Below are 26184 nucleotides of genomic sequence, written 5' to 3' on the forward strand. Positions count from 1 at the left end.
AGTTAAATTTTGTTTTGGTGAATAATTGATGTTCGGCCATGAGTTGATGAGCTAAGAAATTTGAGTTTGATGTTAGAATTTAAAAATCAAGTGTTAGATGAATGCCTTTTGTGTTACGATTTTATGTGATTTTTCCTAAATTGTCTATGAATTTTTGGTTGTTGATTTCATGGTAATGGTATATTGAATCCATGATTTGAATTCATGAAAATTTAGTAAGGTTGCATTCGGCAACTTGCTTGGAATTAAGAAATGATGTCTAAGCTTAGGTGATTTCGATGATGATATATATATTCATAAGTATATTTAGCTGATTCGGCTTTGGTATTTGCATAGATAAAATATGTGTGAAGTTAGTTGTTGTGTTTGGTTAAGGTACTATAAATAGCTTATGATTAATTCATCTTTGGTAAGTTTCGTGTATGATATGCTATGGCTTTGAGAATGCATTTTATAAATTAGTTCGAAAAGGAGTGAATTAACAATTATATGTTTGACTATGTATTGGATATTTTGGTTTGGTTTGTCAATGCAATGTATGCGCTTAGGTTATGCTTAAATGGTTAGTGGAAGTAAATGATGTAATGTCAACCATAATTTTATATGTTAACAAATATTATGCTATTTGTTATGATTGGTATGAGTTAAAATGCGGATGTGTATAGATAAGCAAAAGGATATGTTTAGTATTTAGTTAAAGTAACGAAATTGTACTAAAGAGAGTATTAATGCATGTTTGGTACTTGAGATGATTGAGGTGGTGATCTCGAAGCTAAATGTTATAAGGAATAAGTGTATTTCTTGCTAACCGAATTATAATATAATCGAATGTGGTTTTACACAATAGTGATGTGATAAGTTTAAATTTGGTTCATTAGCTCAAGAACTCAAGGAAACAAAGTCGGATCGTGGAAAAAGGGAAATTGGTCGAATAGTCGGAATTGACGTACATTAGCGATCGAGGTAAGTTTTAAGTATTAAAGCCTATAATGTGATTGAGTATGATATGTTAAGCACATATTAAAAGAATCATAACTCTATTGTAAATCTTTATGCATATAGCCTAATGGTTATTATGAAGTATAGGTAAGTTATTGATATGATATGTTGCCAAATGGATATGATATTATGAAGTGCTGAAGGATATGTCAGAAGAGTAAAATTGTGATAAACCTGCTCAGGACAGCAGCAGTAACATGAATTTAGAAAATCACCATAAATTCATGGATTTGAATTAGAGGCTGAATGAGACATGAAATTAAAGCTTAATGAGTCTAGTTTCTTATAAAAGAAACCGTGTAAGCAAAGGAATTTCTGATAATGAGAAATTTGATTCGTAGTGAAGAGTGGTCAGATTAGTCAAGCAGTGAAACAGGGGAAACTTTAAGAAAAATCTGGTATTGATTGGCCAAACCTAAAATTCTGGAAATTTTATGGATGGAAGACATACGAGTCTATATTCAGGAAAAATTTACGGAAAGTGATTTGGAGTTTTGTAGCTCCAGTTATAAATAATTTAGTGACTATTGCTCAGGAAAAACAGCTTGTGCTGAATTTGAGATTGTGTTGTAAACCTTGATAAACTTGTTTTAGTTGCTTATAAGCTATTGATTAAACCCATATGTGAATTCTAAATTGTGATAAGGCCTAATGGCCGATGTGATGAATGTGAAAGTGTATATATGTGAATAAGGCCTAATGGCCGATGTGATGAATGTGAAAGTGTATATATGTGATAAGGCCTAATGGCCGATGTGATGAATGTGAAAGTGTATATATGTGAATAAGGCCTAATGGCCGATGTGATGAATGTGAAAGTGTATATATGTGAATAGGGCCTAATGGCCGATGTGATGAATGTGAAAGTGTATATATGTGATAAGGCCTAATGGCCGATGTGATGAATGTGAAAGTGTATATGTGTGATAAGGCCTAATAGCCGACGTGATGAATGTGAAAGTGTATATATATGTGATAAGGCTTAATGGCCGATGTGATGAATGTGAAAGTGTATATGCGTGATAAGGCTTAATGGCCGATGTGATGAATGTGAAAGTGTATATGCGTGATAAGGCTTAATGGCCGATGTGATGAATGTGAAAGTGTATATATGTGACAGGGCCGAGTGGCCAATGTGATGGATGTGAAAGTGCATAAATGTGATAAGTCCCGAAGGGCATTTGTGTCAGTACTATATCCGGGTTAAAACCCCGCAGGCTTTATGCGAGAATATTATCACTGATTAATGTCCCTAAGCTTCGTGCTCGTACTATATCCGAGTTCTAAGGACCCGATGACTACGTGTGGGGATTTTGTCCAGGTAAGACCCGATAACTTCGTGTGGAGATTATGTCCGGGTAAGATTTCGTAATAAGAATTGCTTATAAATATATTCAATGCGAAAGGTTAAACAGGTATGTACTCCAAGTTTATATGTGAGCTTGATTTGCACTAAATCATAAGGTAGTTATGTGATGCATACGAGAGCAATCTATGAGACTATTCTTATGATTATGTGACATCGGATCAGTGTGAGGGGTGATGTGAAATCATACGATATATCTATGTCACATGAGCTCACTTTTATGTGAAAGTTTATCTGCCTATTGTATATGATGAGATGTGCGTATTCGGAAAAGGGATGGTATGCCCGAAGGAAGAGTGAAATAAAAATACGAACAACTATGTTATAATTTGATTGTTATCTATTGCCACTGCTTAAAACTTACTAAGCATTGTAATGCTTACTCCGTTTACTCTGTTTCCTCTGTTTTATAGATCTCATTGCGAAGCTACAGGCTCGGGGATCGTCAGCAACTAGTCACACTATCACTATCCACTGTTGGTACTGCTATGTTTTGGATTATCTTATGGCATGTATAAAATAGACTAGTGGCGGAGGAATATTTTGGTTAATGTATATAGCCATGCGAAAATGGCTTATATATGTTTGAGCATAATGTTATAATCATTTGGTATGGAATGGTTAATCACCATCATAATTTGTGCTATTTATGCTGAAAGGGCTAGTTGAATCATGGAAACTATGAAGTAGGTAAAGTCTACCTTAAAGGCAGATGCTGGCAGCAGCAGTGAAGTAGATTTGGAAAATCACTAAAAATAGTAGGATTGGAATTAAATAATTAATAAATTATGTAAACGAACCTTAATGAATATATTCTCATAGGAAAGTAACGAAACGATCATATGGACAGTATGTTAAGAGTTATTGAGGTTCTCGTGAGACGGGGCCAGAACGGTTTCTGGACTCCCTGTTCCGACTTTGAAAATTCATTACAAATTAACTAGATATAATTAGGAGTCACGCCATATATGTATAGATTCCTCTCTGAGTCTAGTTTCCATAGAAACAAACGGCATCAGTATTGAAGCTCTGTGCAGGGAGATATCCAAGTCGTAATGCGCAAGGGTCAGTGTAGTCGATCCCTGTAACATGGGAGACTTTGACTAATAAACTGTACTAATTGGCCCGACCAAAAATTCTAGAAAAAAATACGTAGATGGGCATATGAGTCTAGTTTCAGGGAAAAATCACGAAACTGATTTTTGAGTTGTGAAACTCAAGATATGATTTTTAAAACGACTAGTACGCAGATTGGGCAGTGTCTGGAAAATTATTTTTTATAAGGGGTTTAAAGTCTGTGAACCCCTCGTGTCCGACTCCGGCAACGGTCTCGGGTACGGGGTGTTACATTAGTGGTCTCGAAACTACTGTTCTGACTAGGCCGAAATTCGGGCTATTACACTTATATTTGTTTCTAGTATATTTCATCTTTCCCATGTAAACCATACCTCAGAATATCCCACATCCATTAATCGACATTCTTGTAATACTTCTTGAAAAATATACGTTCTCCTTTCGTTCCTTGACACCCCCAACCTTTTAAAACGAGTACATGATTTCATTGAAATCCCTACACACTAGCTAAGGTAGCTTATGCAAACGCCCCAAATTTTTCAATAAACTCCATGTATCATCCCTACTACGTGCATTTGAAGCCCTATAGAATACAATAAATCTCCATTGTTTACTCTCCCCAACCTCTCGAACTTTAACGTTAACATGATGCATCGAGAAGCTTCTAAGAGTGATTGTAATATCTCCCTTCCAAGCCAAACTCAAATCCTCTCTTGTTCCTTCGACTAAAACTTCAATGCCATTCAGAAAACTACATCTCCTGCAAACATTCTTCATTTTTTTTTAGTATTTAATTTGGTCTCCATAATAAAAACAACCTGGGGATTATACATCTTCAGCATATGCCAAAGTTTCCTTATAGCCCGTGGGCTTCCCAAACCACAAACATTCTAGAAAAATATTTTCATTACGACCGGTCGGCTTGCCCCTTGGCAGCCACCAATATAAAGTGAGTCCTCCTCAATGGTCGTTCCTCCCTAACCACCAATGAATCTATCACCCTTGAAACATTGTGACTCCCACAATCCTTTCGTCGTCTTTTCTTTCCATCTCCACTTACAATTGAGCTCTCCTCTACATAATGATCCATATCAACTTAACCCCCTACCTTTGATGCGTTCCCACCCATCCCAAGAGTATACCTCGTATCTCATTCCAAGTTTAGACCCAAGACAGGATCAAATCTCATCCCTAACTCGTTTCTTCCCCTTTCCCAGGATTCCCTTCCCAGATCCGAATGTCCTATGTTACCCCCATTCATCTTTTCTTCCTCTTCTTCTCTCAGCCAAACACTATTCATTACACCCTCTCTCTTGGACTGCGTTTGCAATGACATATCCCACCGCATCTCCGCAAATCTCCTCCCCTATTATCATTCTTACTTGAAAAAAAGAATCATTATGCCCTAAACAATCACAGAAGAAACAAAACGGTGTTAATCACTCATACTTAAAAGTGACATAAGTACAATTTTCAAAAGTAAACATAATCTTCTTCTTTCGCTTCAAAGGGCTCCTGACATCCAACTGGACCCGTATACGCTAGAAACTTCTCAAACCCCTCCTTAAACTTTTAGAATCATATTCCAAAAATTTTCGAACAAAATCCCCAAGTTGTTTTGCGATAGACTTTGAGAACAATCCCAGAGGTAACTCATGCACTTGCACCCAAAATGTGGAGAACACTAGCTAGACCTTTACCGGATCTTTCCCTACCTCCAACCTATGGAACACCAAAAGATGATTGTTAAAAGTCCAAGGTGCCCCATTAATCACCTGATCCATATCCATTTTATGAAAGAATTTGAACAAAATCTTTTCCCCCTAGATCTAAAATCTGAATTCCTCTCACAAATGCCATAAATTCGCCATAATACTCTTTCCAATTATATTTTTATTTTTAAATATTTATTGAACAAGGATTCAAGCTTTTAAGTTGGATCTATTCAATATTTATGGCTATTTTTAATTACTTTTTTTTTGTTTACTTCCAAAAAGTATAAGGACTTAATTACTCTTTTTAGAGAATTTTTAATTACTTTTTTTCTCACTTTCAAAAAGTATAAAAAAAGACTTAATTATTTCTAATTATTTTTAAAAATTGGTATGCAAAGATTTTATACCTTTTTCAAATATAAAATTATATAAATATTGTTAGCATTACAAATTATTATCTATTTATATTATATTCAAATCATCGATTGAAGTGATGTCATGAATTAATAAAATTTCAATTTGATGAAAATTTGTATAAATCTATATTTTAGAAAATTTAAATATTTTTTTATATTTTTATAATTTTTATATTTTTTTAAAATTTTATAGTATTATTTTTTATTTTTTATTAAGTTTTATTAATTTTCGCTACTTATCACAACCATTAAAGAGAACAATAAAGGAAAAATAAAAAAAATAAAAATCCTAAAAGTTATTAATAAAATAAAAAAAGTCAAACAGTTAAGTTAACCAAATAATAAAGAAAAAGTCAAATAGTTAACTTTAACGATCATCCATTAAAGTTAATAATCTAAAGGCTAACTGGTAGGGGTGTTCAAAAATATCTAACCCGTTAACCTAGTAAAAAATAAAACGGGTGTTTTATTAACTTTAAAAAAAAAATTTGGCCGGGTATCCGACCCGCTTTTTTTACGAGTTGACGGGTCAGGCGTGGGCCGCTATTTCTGACTTCCACGAGTACTCGACCCAGTTACCCGTGTGTAATTGTATTTTTATTTTAAAATTATTTACATTTTTTAGTTAAAACTCAAACTGATTTTTACCCTAATTAATAAATCACTATCCCACTCGTTCAATTCTCCCATGCAAATCATCTCTGTCAACCCCACTCCCACCAATCGACTGACCATCTGTGACCACCCGGCACCCGCCGTCTGGCCATTCTCACCATCGCCGGTCGCCGTCATCTCAAAGCCCAGGTAAGTACTATTATTCAATATTTCAGTCTACCCGTCTCTCTCTTTGTCTCTTCTCAAACTTCTCTATTTTGTTTTGTTTTTTTGTTTGTTTTTTCTTTGGTATACTAGTCAGTCAGTTTTAGCTTTTGTTTTCTATTTCACTATGGTGCTTTGCAAATCTTTTGGGTGATAGAAAATTAAAAATTATGGATATTTTGTAACAACCGTAAATGCTAGAGCTTGATATTTACTGTTATTATGTTTAAAGATTCTAAATTATTGCTTTGATTGTTTCCATTTTATACCTCATGTTGTGACCCTATAGAAATGAGGAGATGAATTATCTGCTATTAACTTTGTCTAGTATTAGACAATCAGACTTTCATCGATTGTATTTTGCAGTCTGTTTAATCATATAAGACTACTTTGTACTTCTTTTTTCTGAATGCACTTTGTTCTTGCCTATGTCCTATGGATTGTTTCTGTTCATAAATCATGTTCTTTTTTTCTGATGTTATTTGTTGACTGTAATTTAAATTGTTTTGACGATATTGTCCCTGAGGAAAAACTCATTTCTTAATTAATTGTTTTGACCATCTTAATTGTTCTCTTAGTTCTTATTTAGTCCACTTTTTCCACCAGCTTTGTGAGAATAAGTAATTGAGTTATGATAGTTGAATTATCTAATTTTTAGCTTATTTTTTCCAGATTGGTTTATGATAAAAGTTCAAATTTTCAGCAAATAGTATTTGTTAAAATGGTTTCAGATACACACCATGCCATGATGATTGATGATGAGTTCACAACTATATGTTTTATCTTTAATTGTATTTTTTTTTAAGTATTATCTTTGGATTATGTAATTTGATTTAGAAACTTTATGTTTGGATTTCTAAACTTTATGTTTGAATTATGCTATTATCCACTTTAGTTTGTCATTTTGAATCACTATAAATTGTATGATTTGTAAAACAATTTTCACAAATTTAATCAGGGTACTTTGTGACTCGAAAATACGGGTACTCAATTATTACAGGTACCCAAAATTCTGGGTACCTGAAGATATTCAAGAGTCGGGTCACGGGCCAACATTTTTAATACTCAAAAATTTAGGTATCCGAATCTTTGAGGACCCGAAATTGCGAGTACTCGATTATGAACACCCCTACTAATTTGTTGTATTTTCTCAATTTAAATATTCAGTTGACAGAAAAAATGACCGATTTATTTAAAAAAGAAATAATTATTAATAAAATTATAAAAATAAATGTTATAAAATAAAAACATAAAGAGAAAAAAAAAGATAACAAAGAGATTTATGTTTTTTATTTATCAATAAAAATATTCACAATACTTTTATAAATCTATATTTATAGATGATATAGAAATTTACTTCTAATTTCTATAATAAAATATCAAACTTCTCATTTTAGATAAAAAAAAGTTACCTTTTTTGTTATAAAATTATCCATTATATATGAAATAATCTGTAATTAATTGGAAGCACTAAGCTAATAGACATGTAAAAGGATATTCAGTTTATGGCTGTAAATTGAAATTTCAATATAGAAGATTTATGGTGGTATAAGGTAAGTTGGAATTTCGGGTTTTTGGTAATTCTCTCACATGCTCTTGGCGTCCAGTCCAGGGCACCTGATTGATTCTCTCTCACCTTCTCTTTCCACAGTTAAGAGACTGTAACTGCTTCATTCTCCAGCAATTTAGACAAAACCTATCTCCCGACCGCAACAAAACAAAGCCAATCTCCACGATTATTTAAGGCCAAACCTAGATCAACGTGTACCGGGTAAGTCAAGATGGGAGATCTGGCTAAATTTGATTCTGTTCTTTTTTTTCTTTTAATTATTGCAAAGGCTGCTTCTTCTTTTAACGTCTTTGTACAGAAATTGTTGAATTTTAGATCTTGTAATAGAATTTTTTTTACTATTGACAAACAATTTTCTGTCTTCCTTAGACTGGACAAGGTGCTTCTTTTAACTTCAGGCTGGGAATTGGATTCAATAGTGTCCATTTTTTTTTATTTCATGAATTTTAGTGGGCTAAAGATGTGAAAAGCTTGTGGAGGATAATGTGATGTTGGGTGCTTGTTTATGTAGATTTCTTGGTGTTAAATAGAAGCTGTTTTGAATTCCTTTTAATTGGGTTGTGAAATTTGGACATTTTAATAGACGAAATAGTAATTTTAAAACTATTTAGACACTGCCAAATTTTAGTTAGGAGCCTTCTATTACTGGTATTTGTGATATACATCCATGCTTGTCCTTTTGGTTTCTGCTTTCTTACACGATAACTCGGTAAGAGTAGTTTTGGACCAAATTTCTTTTCACATTCGCATGTAGATTGGCATCTCGTGTTATCATTGCTAGGCTTCTTTGAATGGAAATCATGACAAGATTGTGGAATTCATTAGTGTCAGCTAGGAGTATCTTTTTCGGATTTTGAGTTTACTTAAGAAACATCAAGAAAATGAGTTTCCTTGAGACTTTATTGTTCTTGGCTCAATAGGGGATGTTGCTAATACTGCCTCGATCGTACTGACTGTTATATATCATTGTCAATGTATACATGATGGACTTAACCTTCTGTATGTATAGGTTTGGTGATGCTGTGAAACTCGTTTGAGATATTGAAGAAGCTAGTGGAATGGAAGAAAGTGACCGCGTTGCGAGAAGATGGGAGGACTTGGACATTGATATCTTGGTGAAGATCTTCCAGTCTTTCGACATCATTGAGTTAACTTCAGGCATTGCTACAGTCTGCACTTCTTGGCGTATGGCCTGTTGTGATCCTCTACTTTGGAGAACACTTGATTTATCGATGATGAAGTCGAATTTCATCAAGATTCCATTGGAGCCTTATGTATATGTGGATGCTCGTTCTGACAAGACATTGAATCATTTGTTGAAGACATCTTTGAGTCTCAGCCAAGGAAACATAATGACCTTGATTTTTCACTTCAATCTATATGTCAGCGATGATCTATTGACCTATACTGCTGAAAGGTAATTTTTAGTGAACTTTATTACAACTTTCAAGGTTTTTTTATAGTGTTAACTAGCTCTAGCTCGCCTGTAGAACCTCTTTTTTATTGGATTTGTTTGTTATCTCCATGAAAAGAAAACATAGGTAAAAATACCATGGAGGCCCTTGTACCAGGAGTCAAATTGCATTTGGCCCCCTTTACTCAAAAAATGGACTAATCAGTCCCTGTACATTAGATCAAAAAGCAATCTGGTCCTTTTTGTTAAAAATGTCATCTAGTTTTACTATTAAAAACTGGCATAGCTGATGGAATAACCAGACAATTACATCTGGCGTACCACGTGCACGTCATGTTGATGTACATAGACCAAGTTTTAACAGTAAGAATGGATAGAATTTTTAATAGAAGGGCCAGTTTGTTGTTTGATCTAACATATAAGGACTAATTTGCCCATTTTATTAGTAAAGGGGGCAAAATGCAATTTGACTCCTAGTACAAGGGCTTTCATGGTATTTTTATCTAAAAGCATTTCAAGATACATCATATAAATGCTTGTAGGGTGCCTGCTATCAAGGATTAATTGCTACCGGTATCATGATCGTATTTAATGCTTTTGTTTGAATTTCAACAATCAATTGGCATGCTTTATTTCTCGTATTAGTCTCTTAGCTTGTTTTTAAAAAGGCATTTGCTAATGGTATTTTATGTATCTCGTCTGTGTCTTTTCTTGCTATTGTGCTGATCAAATTGTCGGTAAAAGTATTGTATAGGTCCTAGCAAAATGATCATTTTTGTAATAGTTGAAAAAGGAAAACTATTAGTTTTATGAGGTGAAGTTAGTTAAATGATGTGACATGTTTAACGGACCCATTATAGCTTAAAAAACTTAAAATATAGAATTTAACCAGTGAATAAAGTAAAAAATCAGATCGACTTAAGTGCAAGGGTTTGAGCTTTTTAAGCTACAATGAGTCAAGTGAACATGACATGTCATTTATTAAATTAATGCTATATCATTTAATTAAGTAGTGAACATGACATGTCATTTATTAAATTAATGCTATATCATTTAATTAAGTACATATTATAAAATTAATAGTTATTTTTTTGTTTCCCCAATTGTTACAAAGTTGACCATTCTGCTTGCTTTCCTAACATACGAGGACCTTCTTGCACTTTTTAAACATGCAGGGTTCAAAATACACTCTGCACTATAGTACAGGGACCTTTACAGTACTTTTACCTCAAATTGCGCATTGTTTGTGTTTGCATTTTTGTATGTGAAGTACTTATTCTTCGCAGGAGGGGTTCTTGAAGACCATGATATTACAATTCTCTTCTTAATTATCTTGTTTTTCTTACTGCAGGTGCCCACGCCTCCGACGGCTTGTAATGCCAGCTTGGAACAGAATAAAGAAAACAGGAATATGCAAAGCTATTCGCATCTGGCAGGATCTCAAATCTCTAACAATGCCTAGCATAGCAAACCCTCCATATCTCTTGGAAGAAATTGCCAATAATTGCAAGAATTTCAGTGAACTCAAAGTGATGGGACCTTTCGACAACTTCTTTGCGGCTACAATAATAACGTATCTACCAAAGATAAGGGTTTTAAGTCTCCGTTGCTCAATGCTTGTGAAGGATACCTTGATCTCCATCTTGGATGAGTTGCGAAACCTAGAAGTGCTTAACATTTCTCACTGCCTTTTGATTGAAATACCGCCTCCTCCTGCCCCAAGAAGAATTATGAGGGAGCTTGATCAGTGTGTTCTTGACAAGGCATCTCGGTTACGTGAATTTCTAACATGCATGAAAGATTCATGCATCATGTGTCAACGGACTAGAAACGATGAAGGGCTTATGAGGTGGTATAAGTATGAAGAAGGGGTATGGAAAGCTGATGAGGTGAGCTCACTTTCCCTTTGATTTGAGCCGTTTTGAGTTTGTATTGACGAGGATGAGATATGTACAATTCGATAAAAGCTCGTTCTCATTTTCGTGATGGATAGCTCTCGTGCGCTTATGTGGTTGGGTAGGAAGCATAGCTTACTTTCCGTCTTTGGTTAATGTATTTCCTTGTATGCTGTAAACAAAATAAGTTGTTGAATGCAGATAGTTGAGAAGTGTCATTTACCATGCATAATGTTTCGTTTGGAAGGTTGTAGGTCTAGCTCGCGGATTAGGCATCTATATCTCATTACTGTATATATGGTCCGCTTTTTTTCGATTTACATATGATAGGATCTTTATTTAGGTAGATTCCGGAATGTGGATTTGTAGACAGTTGAAAAGGAAAACATTAATCAATATTCATGGATTCTTATTTTATTTGTTGGTTTATGGTGTTATAAATATGTTTTTTTTCATAGTTTGAACCTAGGATTTATTAAACTACCATGGAGGCCCCTGCGGTAGGTGTCAAATTACATTTTTTTCCTTCTATTAAAAAAATGGACAAATCAATATATGTACATTAGATTAAAGAGCAAATTAGTTTTTTTTTTGTTAAATTTCTATTTATTTGTACTGTTAAAAAGTTGACGTGGATGATGGAATAATAGACAGTAACACGTGGCATGCTATATATACCTCATATTGGAGTACAAGAATCGGTTTTTAACACTAGAAATGGGTGAAATTTATAACAGAAATATTAGTTTGCTCTTTTATCTAACATATAAGGATTGATTTGTCCAACTTTTGAGTAGAGGGGAAATAATGTAATCCGTTATCTAGTATAGGGGTTTTCATGATACTTTTACTAGATTTCTTGTATGCTTGGACCAATGGGTGGGTAAGGGTGTAAGAAAGAAAGGGGGAATTAAAGGGTCCTAGACCTTATGTCATCCATAAATTAGCTCTCTTACAATGGGATTCTGCTGTTTATACCAAATATGAAGCTGGTCCAAACTGGTGGGAAAGAATTCTATATGTTCTCAACTTTTTTAAGGATCACGTTTTTCTGTCTTCTTTGGTTATTTGGCCCATGCAGATTCATCTCTCAAACTGTGTCGGTGGTTTGTGATAAAACTATAAAATTTTGAATGAGATATTAAAAGCTAAATATTTTATATTAAAGGGGCTAAAATTAAATAATTAATTTTTAAGAGGATTCAAAAGTAGACTTTTTCCTGTTTATTCAAAGGTTTAAATTAAATTATTAATATTTAAAAGACTAAAAACCAAGTTTACCCATTTAACCAAGAGGCCTAAGCTCTTAACCTTAGGGGCAACTTACAGTAGGGGTGTGCAAAATTCGGGTAAAACTGAAAAAATTCGTTTAACCGACAGAATTTTGTTAATCGGTCGGTTAATCGAATTAATTTGGTTGGGAGTCGGTTAAAATTTTTTTGAGTTTTCGGTTAACGGTTAATTCGGTTTGAAACCGGTCGGTTAACCAAAAAAAATTAATAAAAAAATTATAATATATAAATAGCCCACTATTCACTCAAACCTAATCCAACATATATTAACTCAAGTACACAACCCAACCCAACCCAATTACCCAACCCAATCATAAAAATTACAAATAATTTAATAAATAAAAATAAAAATCTAAAACTAAAACTAAAAATAAAAATAAAAATAAAAAAACATATAATTTTATACAAATAATTCGGTTAATTAGGTTAATTCGGTTAATTTGGGTAATTTGGGTAATTCGGTTAATTCGATTAATTCGGTTAATTCGGTTAATTTTATACTTATTTTAACCAAAAATTAAAAAACATATAATTTTCGATTAATTTTTTTGAAAAAATTTCGGTTCGAGTAACGGTTAAAAATTTTGAAAGGTCGGTTAATTCGGCTAATGTTATTTCGGGTCGGTTAACCGATTGAACACCCCTAACTGACAAGCAAGGCCTTGGCTTCTTTGTTTAAACAGTATAATATCATTTTTAATCCTATTTTTGATTTAATCTTTTTTAACACTTTGAAATGGTAAAAGTATAACGGAGACGCTTATATAAGGTATATTTTGCCCTTCTATAAAAAAATGAGTAAACTTGTAACGACTCGAATCTTACAGTTATAAGAAAAGTTTATATTCAGGTCTCAGTTTCTGAAAAATAGATTCGTAAATATTTATTAAAATATTTACGAAGTTAAGTGGGTAGTTAATTAGAGTTTAATGAAGTGAATTATGATTAAATTAAGAATAATTAGATAAAAGGATTAAATTGAATAAAGTGTGAAAGTTTAATTATAGAATAAAGAAAATTGAAGGGACTAAATAAGAAATAAGCCAAAATGAGTACCAAGTGTATGGTAAAAATAAAATACTTATTATACATATATTTGTAATACATGTATGTATTTACTTATTATTTAAGTAAATATTATTGTATTAACATTATTTTATATTAATTAAATAAAGTAAATTAATTAATTAATTAATTAAAAGTTGACAAATGTATGGTGCATATAATGACATGTGTAATACTAATATACATACAATTGTGAAATACGTGTATGTTTAGTTATTATATAAGTATATTATTAAATTATATTATTGTAATATATATATATAAAGTAAATGAAATAAAAGAAAAAGAAATGAAAAGAAGGAAAGAAACAGAATAGCATGAAACGAAACAGAGAAGGAAGAAAGGAAAGAAAGAAAAGAAAAAAAAAGAGAAAATTGAGGATTTGAAGCTTTAAGCTTTAATAGATAAGTCAATTAAGTCATTTTCTTTTAATTTTGATGTTTTAGAAGTTTTAGAACAAAGTTTTGTAGAAATTAAATTGAGATTTTGAAAGTTCTTAGGTTTTTGAGTAAAGTTCATGTTGAACAAATGATTGAATTAGGGATTAAATTGATAGAATTTTTAGTTAGAATTGATTAAAGGATTAAATTGTAAAAGAAGCTATTAGTTTTACATAGTAGGGACTAAATTGCAAGAATTTTGAAATTAGGATTTTATGATGAAATTTAGATAGTTATGCCTAAGTTTGGTTGAAAATTGAGTAGAAACAAAGTATGAATGGAGATAGAAAAAGTAAGTGAATTTAGTTAAGATTAAAATTGAAATTAAAGTAGAAATTGAGTAACAAATTTAAATATTAAATGTAAATTAGTACTGTATTAATGATTATGAAAATTATCTTAATTTTTCATAGCTAACATTGCACCCGAGGCATCTACGAAGAATAATTCGAGAAATTACGGTTTGTATTTCAATAATTCGAATTTAATTATTAATTGTTATATTTTTATTTAAATGTTTATGGTAAGAAAATTAAGGTAAGTGTAGTATATTTGATATTGAATTGAGTATTTGTGAAATTATAATTTATATGATATTTGAGCATTGGTATTGAATTTAAATTGAGTTGGTAATTAATCTAAATTTTAATTATTAACTGTTATATTCTGATTTATATATTATTGTAAGAAATTAAGGTAAGTATTAGTATTTGTTATTGAATTGAATTTTTATGGATATATGTGGTTGATATGAAAATTGAATATTGGATGTATGTAATATTTGAAATATATATTGATTGGGAATGTGATGAAATTAATTATGAATATGTGATTATTGTGAAATTTAAATATTTGTTATTGAAAAGTAAAGTGAATTGTATTGATTTGAGAATATATGTGATTAATTGAAATGTGTATTGGTTGAAAAAAAAATTGAAAGTGAGATTGAAAACCCTATTAACAGTATTCAGGCTAAGTCAGATATAGTTGGCATGCCATAGGATTAGAAGTGTTCAAGGATACTTCGACCTTGAGTCGATAAGGCACTATAAGTGTCGTACTGTTACTTCGACTTTAAGTCGGTGAGGTACCTTATGTATCATACTATTGCTGTTACTTCAGATTATTCCGATGAGGTACTCTGTACCGTACTGTTACTGTTTACTTCGGCTTGGCCTATGATGCACTATGTGCCGTACTGTACTGGTGTAATGGTTGGATCCGTGTATCCGTCAGTGTCCGAGTCATGTTAATAGGGGGTAAATAAAAGTATCGAATGACTGACTGCTACTAAATAATTGATCGTTATTGAATAACTGATTGCTACTGAGCAAATGATTATTACTGAATAACTAATTGCTACTGACACTACAGCAAAACTGACTTTTAGCGGCGTTTTTTTAGGCCTTAAGCGCCGCTAAAACCATTTGTCGCACTTTTAAGCGCCGCTAAAACTATTTGTGGCACTTTTAAGCGCCGCTAAAACCATTTGTCGCACTTTTAAGCGCCGCTAAAACTATTTGAGGCGTTTTTACAAGCGCTGCAAAAAACGCCGCTATAGGAAACGCCGCTAAAGTTTGCGGCATTTATCTAAAAAAACAGCTCTAAAGGTCATAAAATTTAAATATATATATTATAAAAGTCATGAAAAATATAAAAAAATTAAAATTCATTATCAAAATATTGAGAAGAACAATAATATCTATGATATAAATATATATCCCACCAAACAGAAGTTTATCAATAACAATCAAACAAAATACATCACTTATCATACTACACCAGAAATTTAACAAAATACAAATAGAACAAAATAATGATAGAATGCACACTTTAAGATCAGCAGTTAGCTTAAACAAGTCATCACTATGCATGAATTCAGCTAATCCTGGACCATGCATCCAATAAAAACTCAAACCTGAGAACAAAGAAACAAAAGTTAATGAATGACATATGAAGGCAAGAACCAACCAAAATAACAGAATCAGATTCCAGTTATTATGAAAGTAGATAACTTATCTTAAGATAAGGTTCTTCTAAATTCAAAACCCTAAATCAGATTAATAATAAAATATACAATTAACAAGTCAACATTAACGCCACATATAACATCAAATTGCACAACTTAATATACTCAATACATTGGCATAAATAACATCACATTGAACAATGAATTTAACACATTCGAATAGATCAATTTTAAGCTCACTAATGGTTAATTAAATGTTTTGCATTTACAGCATGGTTTAATCAACTTCAAGCAGGAAATTAAATGCTGCAAATTTCCAGCATTCAAAATCATATATGGACAACATTAATATGACATTTTCGAGCACCTTAAAGACACATTTGGAAAATTTGAGGAACCATTTGAACAACCACATTCGAACATTTTAAAGACAACTAAATTTTGTCTTGTTTTGGACAACCTTATAGGTCAGCAAGACATGTATTAAACCACGCCTAACATGTAACACCCCAAACCCGGCCTAAAAGTTAGGCCCGAATTCGGCGTGTCACATTGAAGTGTTTTTCGAAAACCTTGTTTCCATTGAAATCCCTTCTTATTTATTTAAAACTTAAGTCTCAATTTGTGTTTGTTAATTTCGAAATATGGCTTATTGAAAAGTTGTATACTTTTAAAACCTTAATTGTTGTTATAATCTAAAACCAAGTAAGTTGCGGAAGCTCTATAAAAGTTCGTAGTTTGCGAAAACGTGTTGATAAAAAAAAACAATTAATGTTTTTAGAAAACCGAGTTCTACTTAAAGCAGGTAATAAATGTAACAACTAAAAATCCCCAAACTAAAACAAAATCCAAAGAGGCCTTATTACAAAATTTAAAACCCAAATCAGAATTTAAAACAGAATTAGAGTCCAAGTAATCGTATGGCCATCTCCGAGTCCCTCGCAGCATCAATCCACTAATGCTGGGGATTACCTGAAAAAAATAAAAGACGGGGTGAGTTTGGAAAACTCAGTGTGTAAAGTATCCCAACCAGAGCCCAAATTAGTTCAAGCTTTACTGGGCCTAAGCCCTATTCAGAAATCAGAGTTAATTAGGTCGTAGCCCTATTACAAGTCGAGATATATTGGGCCTTGCCCATATTAACACAGTTGGGCACATTTCAATACAATTGGCCGATAACAAAACAGTCTCATATGATTAATGCATGATAACCCCATCCAACCCTGCACTTGCCTCCGTCCATCTCTACACTTCCTGTGGGGAATAAATCACCCACGCCATCTCTACACTTACAGTGTTAGCACCAGTTGCGGCACTAACTATAATCCGCAGCAAAGCTGCTTATATCAGAATATGTGGCACAGCCACCGGAACGGGTTCTTCCTCCATAACAAAACCCAACCCCATGCAGTATGACATGTATGCAGAATATATATATATAATTAACAAGGCATGCTTCAGAAAGACAGTCAGATTATAACGTAAGAACAGTTATTTACCCTTGATGGGCGTAATCGTAAACTTGCCCCTTTAGGGGTATTATGGTAATTCTACCTTACAAAGGTATTTCAGTAATTTTACCGATCTTTTTAGGGTTTCATGCTCATTACAGTTATTAACGCGTCTCCAGAATACTTACCGGACGTTTTTACCGAAATAGACCCGTTAGCCCATTACCCAATTTCGGCCCATCGAAGCCCAAATTCACACTGTTGAAGATACCAAAATTATCAATACAAACAATCTCACGAGCGCTCGCACGCTCGCAAGTTCTTGAAATGCCGGCTTTTCGGCATTTCGGCTTTTCGGCTTTTACCGATCTAGTCTACTAGTGGGTGTCGTTTACACACCTGCTTTACGACGAAACATTGACGAGTTCCACACACGAGCAACCTACAATCAGTTACTATAACATTAGATTAAAACTCGATAACAACTTAACACATCAAACCCTTACCATATTCGGCCATAGTCCATATTTTTAACCCTTACCTTTATCGATCTCCAACTACCAGATCTAGATGCTCCTTGATTGCTTGTCCTTAAATCCATACTAATTACATATGAAACCAAAACAAAAGGCTATTAAAGCCTTCAGTCTAAAACGACAGTCTCCCTAAGTGATTAAGGACTTGTCGGCTTTTCATAATAAACCCGAAATAACGAATGGACAGAAAGATCTGATCACTTACCGAGGATCTACATGCCAGAAATGTTCTGAAGTACGTTCCTATTCCAGATTTGTTGTAGATCAAATCCCCAAAATACAAGGAGAGAACAGATCTAATGATTTGGCTTCTAGAACCTATTCTGAGGTATGCTTAATTCGGTTTAAGAAGAAAATAGAAGAATAACAAAGAAAAAGAATAGAGGATTCGGCTAAGGAGTAAAGCCGGCTATCACGTAGTGTGGTTCGACTTTTCGAAGGGTAATCAGTTAGCAATGGTTTGAGAGAGATTGGTGGAAGAAAAAGAAAAGAGAAAGAATTTTAAGAATAGCAATAGAAGATTTAGGCTTCGGTGAAGAAAAGAAAGATGGATCAAAAGGAATGAAAGTTGATAAAATAAAATAAAATAAATATGATAAGAGAATTTGAGCTGAAAAAAAAAATAAACAAACAATTCATCCTAGCTAAATTTTGAGAGCTATTTCGGCATCTAATTGCCCAAAGCCGAATGAGTTATATTTCGGCACCACTGTCCTTCCCATATTCAAATTCCTTGTTTTGCTCATTAATTTCATTCAAACTCCTTCCCACCGTTTAGCAGCCGCCTTATCCACCCCTTGCACCGCTTCAGCACGCTGCTAAGAGAGTCTTGATCAGACTCCAACTTCTTCCCCACGCGAGCAGAAAATTGATCCTTCGCGCGTACATCAACTCGAACTCCAGACCTCCTCCTGTCCCTGCGCTCTACATCCTGCTGCTGACCACTGCACCAATCTTTCCTTTATACCATAATAGGGTCACAACTAATCTTAATCTATTCCTGCTGAAGCCTCGGTTACTTGCGAAATAAAAAGGAAATTTTGCCTGCTATCCTCTCGGCATGCCTAGCACGCTGCTGCCACTACGCCACAGGCGCTCCTTGTGGCATACTCCGTTCGCGAATTCCTTTAAAGCCTATTTTAGTGCAACCCGTTTACTTAAAAAAATAAACGTCTCACGCGCCCTGTGCCTCGAACTAGGGTCCCTTTCAGCCTTCTAACGTCCCTTGCCATTGGGCTGAGTTCCTTATTGTGACATGAGTTAGCCCCAACAACTCTTAAGGCCTGCCTGCAATAGCCCTTGACTTAAAAACATGTTTGCGCACGCTAGAAATCGAACCCCGGCCTTCCTTCCTGCTGCCTAGGTGACTAACCACTGGGCCAGGCGTTCCTTTATGCCCAGCTTCTGCCCAACTTATTTTTTAGGCCTTATGCCCAGATTTCCTTAAGAGGCAAAATTTAAGAATGTTGCTAAAGCTATGGGTCGAGCCCTGAACTTTTTCCCATACCATAAACCCTTCGTAATTTATTTTCTTACTAACTAAACATACTAAATATTAATAATAAAAATTAAAATATCCAAATTATTCGGGCCGTCTTCTACCCGAACCCAGACTCAAGGACCAATACTTTTAGGCCCGAAAATCGGGGCGTTACATAACATGTTTATTTCATCATGCTTTGAACAACAATAAACAACCATTGTCCTATTAAGATACAGGGGCCTTTAATGAAAAACAAGAAAAACCTTTATGCATGACCAAGTCCCAAGATAATGAAGATGATGCTATTGGATCTTTCCACCAATTCCCCATTTCAAAAGCAGCTAACAAGGAAAATAACCAAAACATTGATAGAAAATGTTGTCTAGATATAAGAAAGAAAAAACAACAATCTAAAAATAGTAAGGCAAGGAAAATGACTTAAAGCCTATAGACTCTAAAGCTAAGGTGACCAAAAACTTGAAGGAAGTAAATAAATCTGAAAATGATTTGATGTTCTAAGGGGGGAAATGACTCATAGCACAAAAACTCTTTGTGCTCAACAAACATACAACCTGGACATTCCTTACATGTATATATATTGCAAAAAAAAAATGGCTGGATGCATGCTTTTTGCACAACAGACAGTTTCGTGTTTTAAGAAAAAGATATTATTTCAATAACTTCAAATTAAAATTTATCGAAAGTAATCATTATTGATGCTTTGAAACATGCATCCGATAAATGACTGTCAAAAATCAGGAGAAAGAGATTTAGGCTTAATTTGGATGGGCGGTGTGTTTACCTCCGGTGAGGTTAAAAATAGTGGTGGCGGTGAGATTAGATACTGTAGCGGTGAGATTAGAAACAATGGTAGAATGTGTTTGGATTCAAACGTAGCTGTAGCGGTGAGAATAAAAAATGACTATTAAGGACATCAGATTAGAATTGATATATAATAGAAGTTTTTTAAATTATTTTACTTTTTTTAAATTATTAAAATATGTGAATTTATAAATTCATTTAATAAAATATTAAAATGTATCTTCCAATATTTTATTATAAATATTTTAATGAATTATATAATCAATTTAAATTATTTATTAGATAAAATGATAATTATTTTTAAATCAAAATAATTAAAAATATGTGAATTTATAAATTCATTTAATAAATATTAAAATGTATCTTTCGATATTTTACTATATAAAGTAAAAAATTAACATTTTTAAATCAAAATAATTAAAATTTAAAATAAATAATCTAAAAGTTGTTAATTCAATGAATGGTAAATTAAAATTTCTTTTGATAATAATGTATATTAGTTTGTTATAAAATAATAGGGAAAATGTTTATTATTTTAAATTAATAAAATTATCTCACAATGAAAATACAAAATTATTGAAGTAGAAGGTAAAATAAAGAAAGAGACAAAAAAAAGAAGAGTAAAATGGAGAAAAAATAAGAGTAAGGGTGTAAAAGGAAAAATGACCACCAATGGGATGTTGGAACATTTGACTGGAGCATAAAGCTCCAGTGGAGAAATTGGTGTCCAGTGTGTTGAGTGATGCTGCAATCGTTTTGTTCTTTACAATCCAAACGGATTGGTACGGTGCGATTTAGTCAAAAAGTACTCCAAACGCACTGAAATGAGATCAAACGGGCATCCAAAGGTAGCCTTAATAGGTTTAAGCTAGATTAAAGCAAGACATAAACAAGCTTCTTATGAGGCTTGATAAGAAAAAAAAAGTGTCAATAGTCATATCAAAGGTTTAGTAATGAATATAGGTGTTATAAATAGTTTAATGGCAGAGCTTTGAGGTATCAAGAAAGAGGCTTGGTTTTTTCTTTACAGTTAGGATTGAATGTATCATCTTTTAATCAAATCAAAGCATTTTAATTCCATAAAATTGCCACACCACTTTTCCTTTAAACTAAAGACATAAATAAAATCCCCAAAAGCTAATTGATTCTAGAATCAAAGTTCAGGCAATTATAATCAAACTAAACTATTGTAGCTAACTACAAATGCTGGAAACGATATAGAAATATTCCAGCATCAAACATGTAGGAGTTATAACCACCTCAAAAACTTGAAAGACCCGAATAAGAACCATAATTGATAGATGACATATGACGATATTTGCATAAGTGGGAATATAATCATATATATATATATAGCTTTTTCAAGTTGACATATGAAGATATTTGCATAAGCAGGAAAATTTTGTACCAAGCTGTCAGTATATCTGAATGAGTAGAGGGAATAAACTGTACAAAGATAGAACCTTGAGTACATACCCTGTCCAGTTTTGTGGAGGCGCTAATATCGGCATATAAGGAATGACCATGTGCTTAGCCTGCTTGCACAAGCGATATTAGTTTATCCATATGCTTTCAAGTAGAGAAATTTATTCAAGGGGGTTACTGTTTATGAATGGAATGCTTGTTAAGTGCCATCTATTAAAGACTACTTACAGTTTTCTCAAGTCCTTTGCGAACTAGTGGATCACATTCAAAAACACCATATCTTCTACTACCTTTGCTAGTAAAAGATAAATACAAAAAATAAAATTATACTTATATTTTATATAACACAGTAATCTATTCGATTTATTTCAAAATTTGAAGACATTGATTCAAATCACATTTTGTTACCCACTTCTTTCAATCTCTTTTTTTAAAGGATTTAAATATAAAAATCATAGTTATAATGGAGTGATAAAAATATAATTTTTTAAAATACAGTAAAAGCATGGAATCGAAGAATAAATTTGGTGGAAGGGTTTGATAATCTAGAAGCTCAAGATAAATATTATTTCACTTAAACAATGCATGAGCACAAGGTCATTAATTTTTCAAGTTCCAGAAAAAACTGTCAAAATTCAACAATACTACAGCAAGAAAAAACAGAAAAAAAAAAGACTACAGCAAGAATGCTTAAATTCAAGAGAACACTAACCTTAATAAGCTTCCCTAAACAGTAGGTTCAACACCAAGCTTCAATCCAAACGTTAAATCTAGCTTCACCCTTGTTCTTTCTCTAGCTTCAAGCATATACCTAACCTTCAAGCTTGAATATGAATGAATTTAATCAAACTTGAACTCAAGTAGCTCGATTATGTCTCGAGCCAAAGCTCGAGTTTAAAATTGTTCAATCAAACTCAAGCTTGAATATGAACAAACTTAATCGAGCTTAAGTGCAAAAATTTATAAGCAAGCTTAATAATCAAGCTAGAACTCAAGTAGTTTGATTACGTCTCGAGCTTAAAATTTGGTGTTCGATCGAGTACAAGTCGAGGATCGTATCCATAATCAAGGGAAGTTCAAGAAGAAAGATAATGAAATACGAGTTATATTTATTTTGAATTAAAAAAATTGCAAATATTGAAATTACATACCTATTGTCACATTTTAAACATCTTTGTGACTTTACCAATAAGAAAAACTATCAAATTATAGTTTCATCTACCAAATATTTAAATGTTTCATCTACCAACACAAGTTCATGACTAACAACCAATTCACTGAAACTCTTGAAATTCATGTCTTCCTTGAACATATGGTTACATGCTTCTGGCTCATGGGTTATTTGTCTGTTCAAAAACACATCAAAGTTTTGAGATAAATCAACAGCAAAAATCTGGAATTCCTCTTTTAAACACTGCAGATCTTTTGCATCAGTTAGCTTTTTTTATATGTTCTTTTTCTTCTTTTCAACAGAATCAACTGAATATAAAACTTAAAACTTTGCTTTGCTTTTCTTTCTTTGATCAAAATAAATATAAAACTTGCATCCAATTTTCAACCAGGTAATACACGAGCCAGATATGACTAAAGTTGCATGTAAGAAACAAGTGTAAAAAAAGAAGCCTATAGGACATGTGGAGAAACTGCATATCCATCAGCATACTGAGCAAATTAAGACCAATCTGGAGGAGTTTTTAAATGTTAAATTAAATATACAAAACCTCTCTAAAGCACTGAGGTAATCATTAAACTTGATCTGTATACTTACTTTACGCAAATTAAAAAGAAATGAATTTTAATATTCAATATAACTCGGCCTAAGATTAGTATCTATTATTCTGCATCCATGAGGAAAAACGCTAAGCCTAAGGAAATTGTAAAAAGACTGGAAAGTCCGATTCTAAATACTATATAAGACTGTTTATAACAGCAGCAGCAAAACTTTTTATAACAATTTTAAGCAGATATCAAACTGTTCATGGATTAACACAGTTTCTCAACATTGTTTTAGGCAAAAAAGGCCAACAAATTCATAGTAGTCTTTACATCACTGGAAGATCATATGAAGTTAGAAATTGAAAATATTTAACCAAAAAAATATTCATGTCACATATAAAGACTGTAGTTCTATGAGTGTAAGAATATCATCATAGATTTAGATGTGAGTATCAAAAACTGAGTATGAGCATGACATTGGTATGTATGTGTGTGTGTCTATATCTAATGCAAGAGACTAAACATCAACAATTCGAAAAAAACAACTTTCAACTTTATCTACCTAAACAAACTAGAATTTAACAGTCATTGCCAAGAATTTTCCCTCCCGAGTTCAGAGACCGGTAATAAAAAGGTACCCGACTACTACTGTTTGACTTCGGCTTTCTTCTTCTGCCAAAGCCTGTGAAGAGCGCTATCGGCATCACCCTGTAAAACCAAACAAAGTAGATAAAACTAGATGTCTTTATAAAGAACAAACTACAAGGTATGAACACAGAATCTAAATTCTTAAAGCAACCCTATGAAATAGCTTCCTGACTGGAACTACCTAGACCTTGCGCTAATCTGCAGGCAACTGGATATTTAAAACTAATGTTTCTCTTAACAAATTTGCAGATTAAAATAGATAAAACACATCGACTTAAAGTCTCAACACAACAATGTAACTGCAAGTGTATCATTAACTAAGTTGCAGCCTAATGGCTTCTAGTCTTTTACGTGAACTTAAACATGACACAGATACAACTATGTGGGGCTGATCCGAAAATAAAATATCACAGTAATAACAAGTAATAGCAACAAGCAGAAACCTAAGAACATCCAAATACTTGTACAAATCAGCAGGCAACCAGACCATAAGCTATGATACATTGTCTATTTCAACACTGTAAACATGAACGTTGCGACGCAAATTTAAAGCTAATGTTTCTCTAAGTGAACTTGCAGATTAAATGGATACAAAAAAACAGCCTTAAGTTAAGCCATATCTCAAATATTTAGTCAACATAAAAATGTACCAAGACATAAGCAACGATAATAAAATTTGCGTAATAAAATATTTGAATTTAATAAGTTATACATTTTTAATAGATTATTTTCATAAAAAGTAAACAAATTCAAAGAAAGATTTGTATCTGTCGCAGACAATAACTATAATATTCAAATCAGAATATTATTATACAAATTTAGAAAAATAAATAAGAAAAAGGATTAAAAATCCGAACTTGCATTACCTTATATCTAAAAGGAAATCATGAACCCGTTTCTGATCCATTGATTTAAGGGCATCTTAAAGGAAACAAGAACATTGATCAAGTTAAAAAAAAGATAATGAAGAAATTAAGGATCAAATTTTAGCTCCAATAATTGTTCAAAATTTAAGATAGCTACATTCAAATAGAAACTAAATAACAACTAAAGCATCCAATGGAACATAATTTGGTACGTTAACTATAATGCAAAGTTGTTTGAGCACTAACTCTAATTCACAATCTTCGTTACCCGGACTCGTCAGGTTCGGAAAAAACTAGCGGACACGGCGGCAGGTGAGAACTGAGATGAAAAGAGAAGAAAAAGAAACTGATTTGCAGAGACGCGAGAGGGAGAGAAGGGGGATGATGGTAGGAGGAAGATGATGATGGACGAACAAGAAAAGACTCTTCAACTAAACGAACAAAAGTAATTAGGGTGTAATAACAATAATTGGGAGCCCTTTTCCAGACCTAGAAGCAACAATAGAAACCAAACTATCGAGCCCTTTTACCGATTGGCTATGGCAGTAGAGACCGACGGCGACGGCGACGCAGCAGAGGGGTTAGTCAGTCGAGCGCGATGCACTAGGTGGTCCGGTCGGCATCTTCGGTGGCAAATGGGTTGGGAACTTGGGGATGAAAATTTAGGGATTAAAGGAGAAGAGAGGGAATTGGGGAAATTTTGTTAAGGGGAAGAAGAACAGCTATCGAGAGCAATTGGAATAAATTGGATGAACCTAAAACGATGGAGTTTTGGTAAAAAAAAAAAAGACAGTTGTGGCATTTATCACAAAACGCCGCTAATTCCACTCCTTGAAATGGGAATGTTTAAATTCAATTAAATTTTTTGCGGCCTTTTTTAAAAAAGTGCCGCTAAAGGTGGTCTATTGAAGCATTTATATGCTAGCGCCGCTAACTCATTAAAGCATAAAAATAAGACCTTATTTAATTTGTTATAATTTGGTCCTAGTCAAAATAGATAATTACCTATTCATATCAATCTGTTACTTCTTTTATTTATTTTTCAATAAATAATTTGTTATAATTTTAAAATATTAAAATTAAAATTATCTCTTTTATAATTATATAAGAGATTATTTAATATATAAATTAAAAAATACTAAGTAATCTAAACCTTAAACCCTTAATTATAGTCTCCAAACCTTAAATCATAAAACATAAACC

At 32.8% G+C, this 26184-nt stretch overlaps 1 protein-coding gene and 1 long non-coding RNA gene across 7 annotated transcripts; one reads left to right on the forward strand and one right to left on the reverse strand.

Moving 5' to 3' along the window:
• Positions 1–6258: 6258 nt before the first annotated feature.
• On the forward strand, positions 6259–11685 carry LOC107936083 (F-box/LRR-repeat protein At3g48880). Of its 3 annotated transcripts, none has more exons than XM_016868734.2 (4): positions 6259–6374; positions 8041–8160; positions 8969–9376; positions 10725–11685. In XM_016868734.2, exons 3-4 carry the CDS (start codon positions 9018–9020, stop codon positions 11281–11283), a joined length of 918 nt encoding a protein of 305 aa, XP_016724223.1. In that variant the 5' UTR covers positions 6259–6374; positions 8041–8160; positions 8969–9017; the 3' UTR covers positions 11284–11685. The 3 variants fall into 3 exon arrangements, with proteins under 3 accessions (XP_016724223.1, XP_016724222.1, XP_016724224.1); XM_016868733.2 differs by lacking the exon at positions 6259–6374 and adding an exon at positions 7807–7942; XM_016868735.2 differs by lacking the exon at positions 6259–6374 and having other exon boundaries at positions 7872–8160.
• Positions 11686–15748: 4063 nt separating this feature from the next.
• LOC107936082 (uncharacterized) lies at positions 15749–25829 on the reverse strand. 4 transcript variants are annotated; one of them, XR_005901725.1, is made up of 6 exons: positions 25512–25829; positions 24982–25036; positions 22464–24175; positions 21980–22046; positions 21803–21861; positions 15749–17006 (listed from the first exon to the last, which is right to left on the reverse strand). It is a non-coding gene; the product is annotated as an uncharacterized lncRNA (long non-coding RNA). The 4 variants fall into 4 exon arrangements; XR_005901724.1 differs by having other exon boundaries at positions 21980–22041; positions 25228–25752; XR_005901722.1 differs by having other exon boundaries at positions 25228–25752.
• Positions 25830–26184: the final 355 nt, after the last annotated feature.

Source organism: Gossypium hirsutum, chromosome A09 (assembly GCF_007990345.1).
Source record: "Gossypium hirsutum isolate 1008001.06 chromosome A09, Gossypium_hirsutum_v2.1, whole genome shotgun sequence".
Classification (NCBI taxonomy): domain Eukaryota; kingdom Viridiplantae; phylum Streptophyta; class Magnoliopsida; order Malvales; family Malvaceae; genus Gossypium; species Gossypium hirsutum.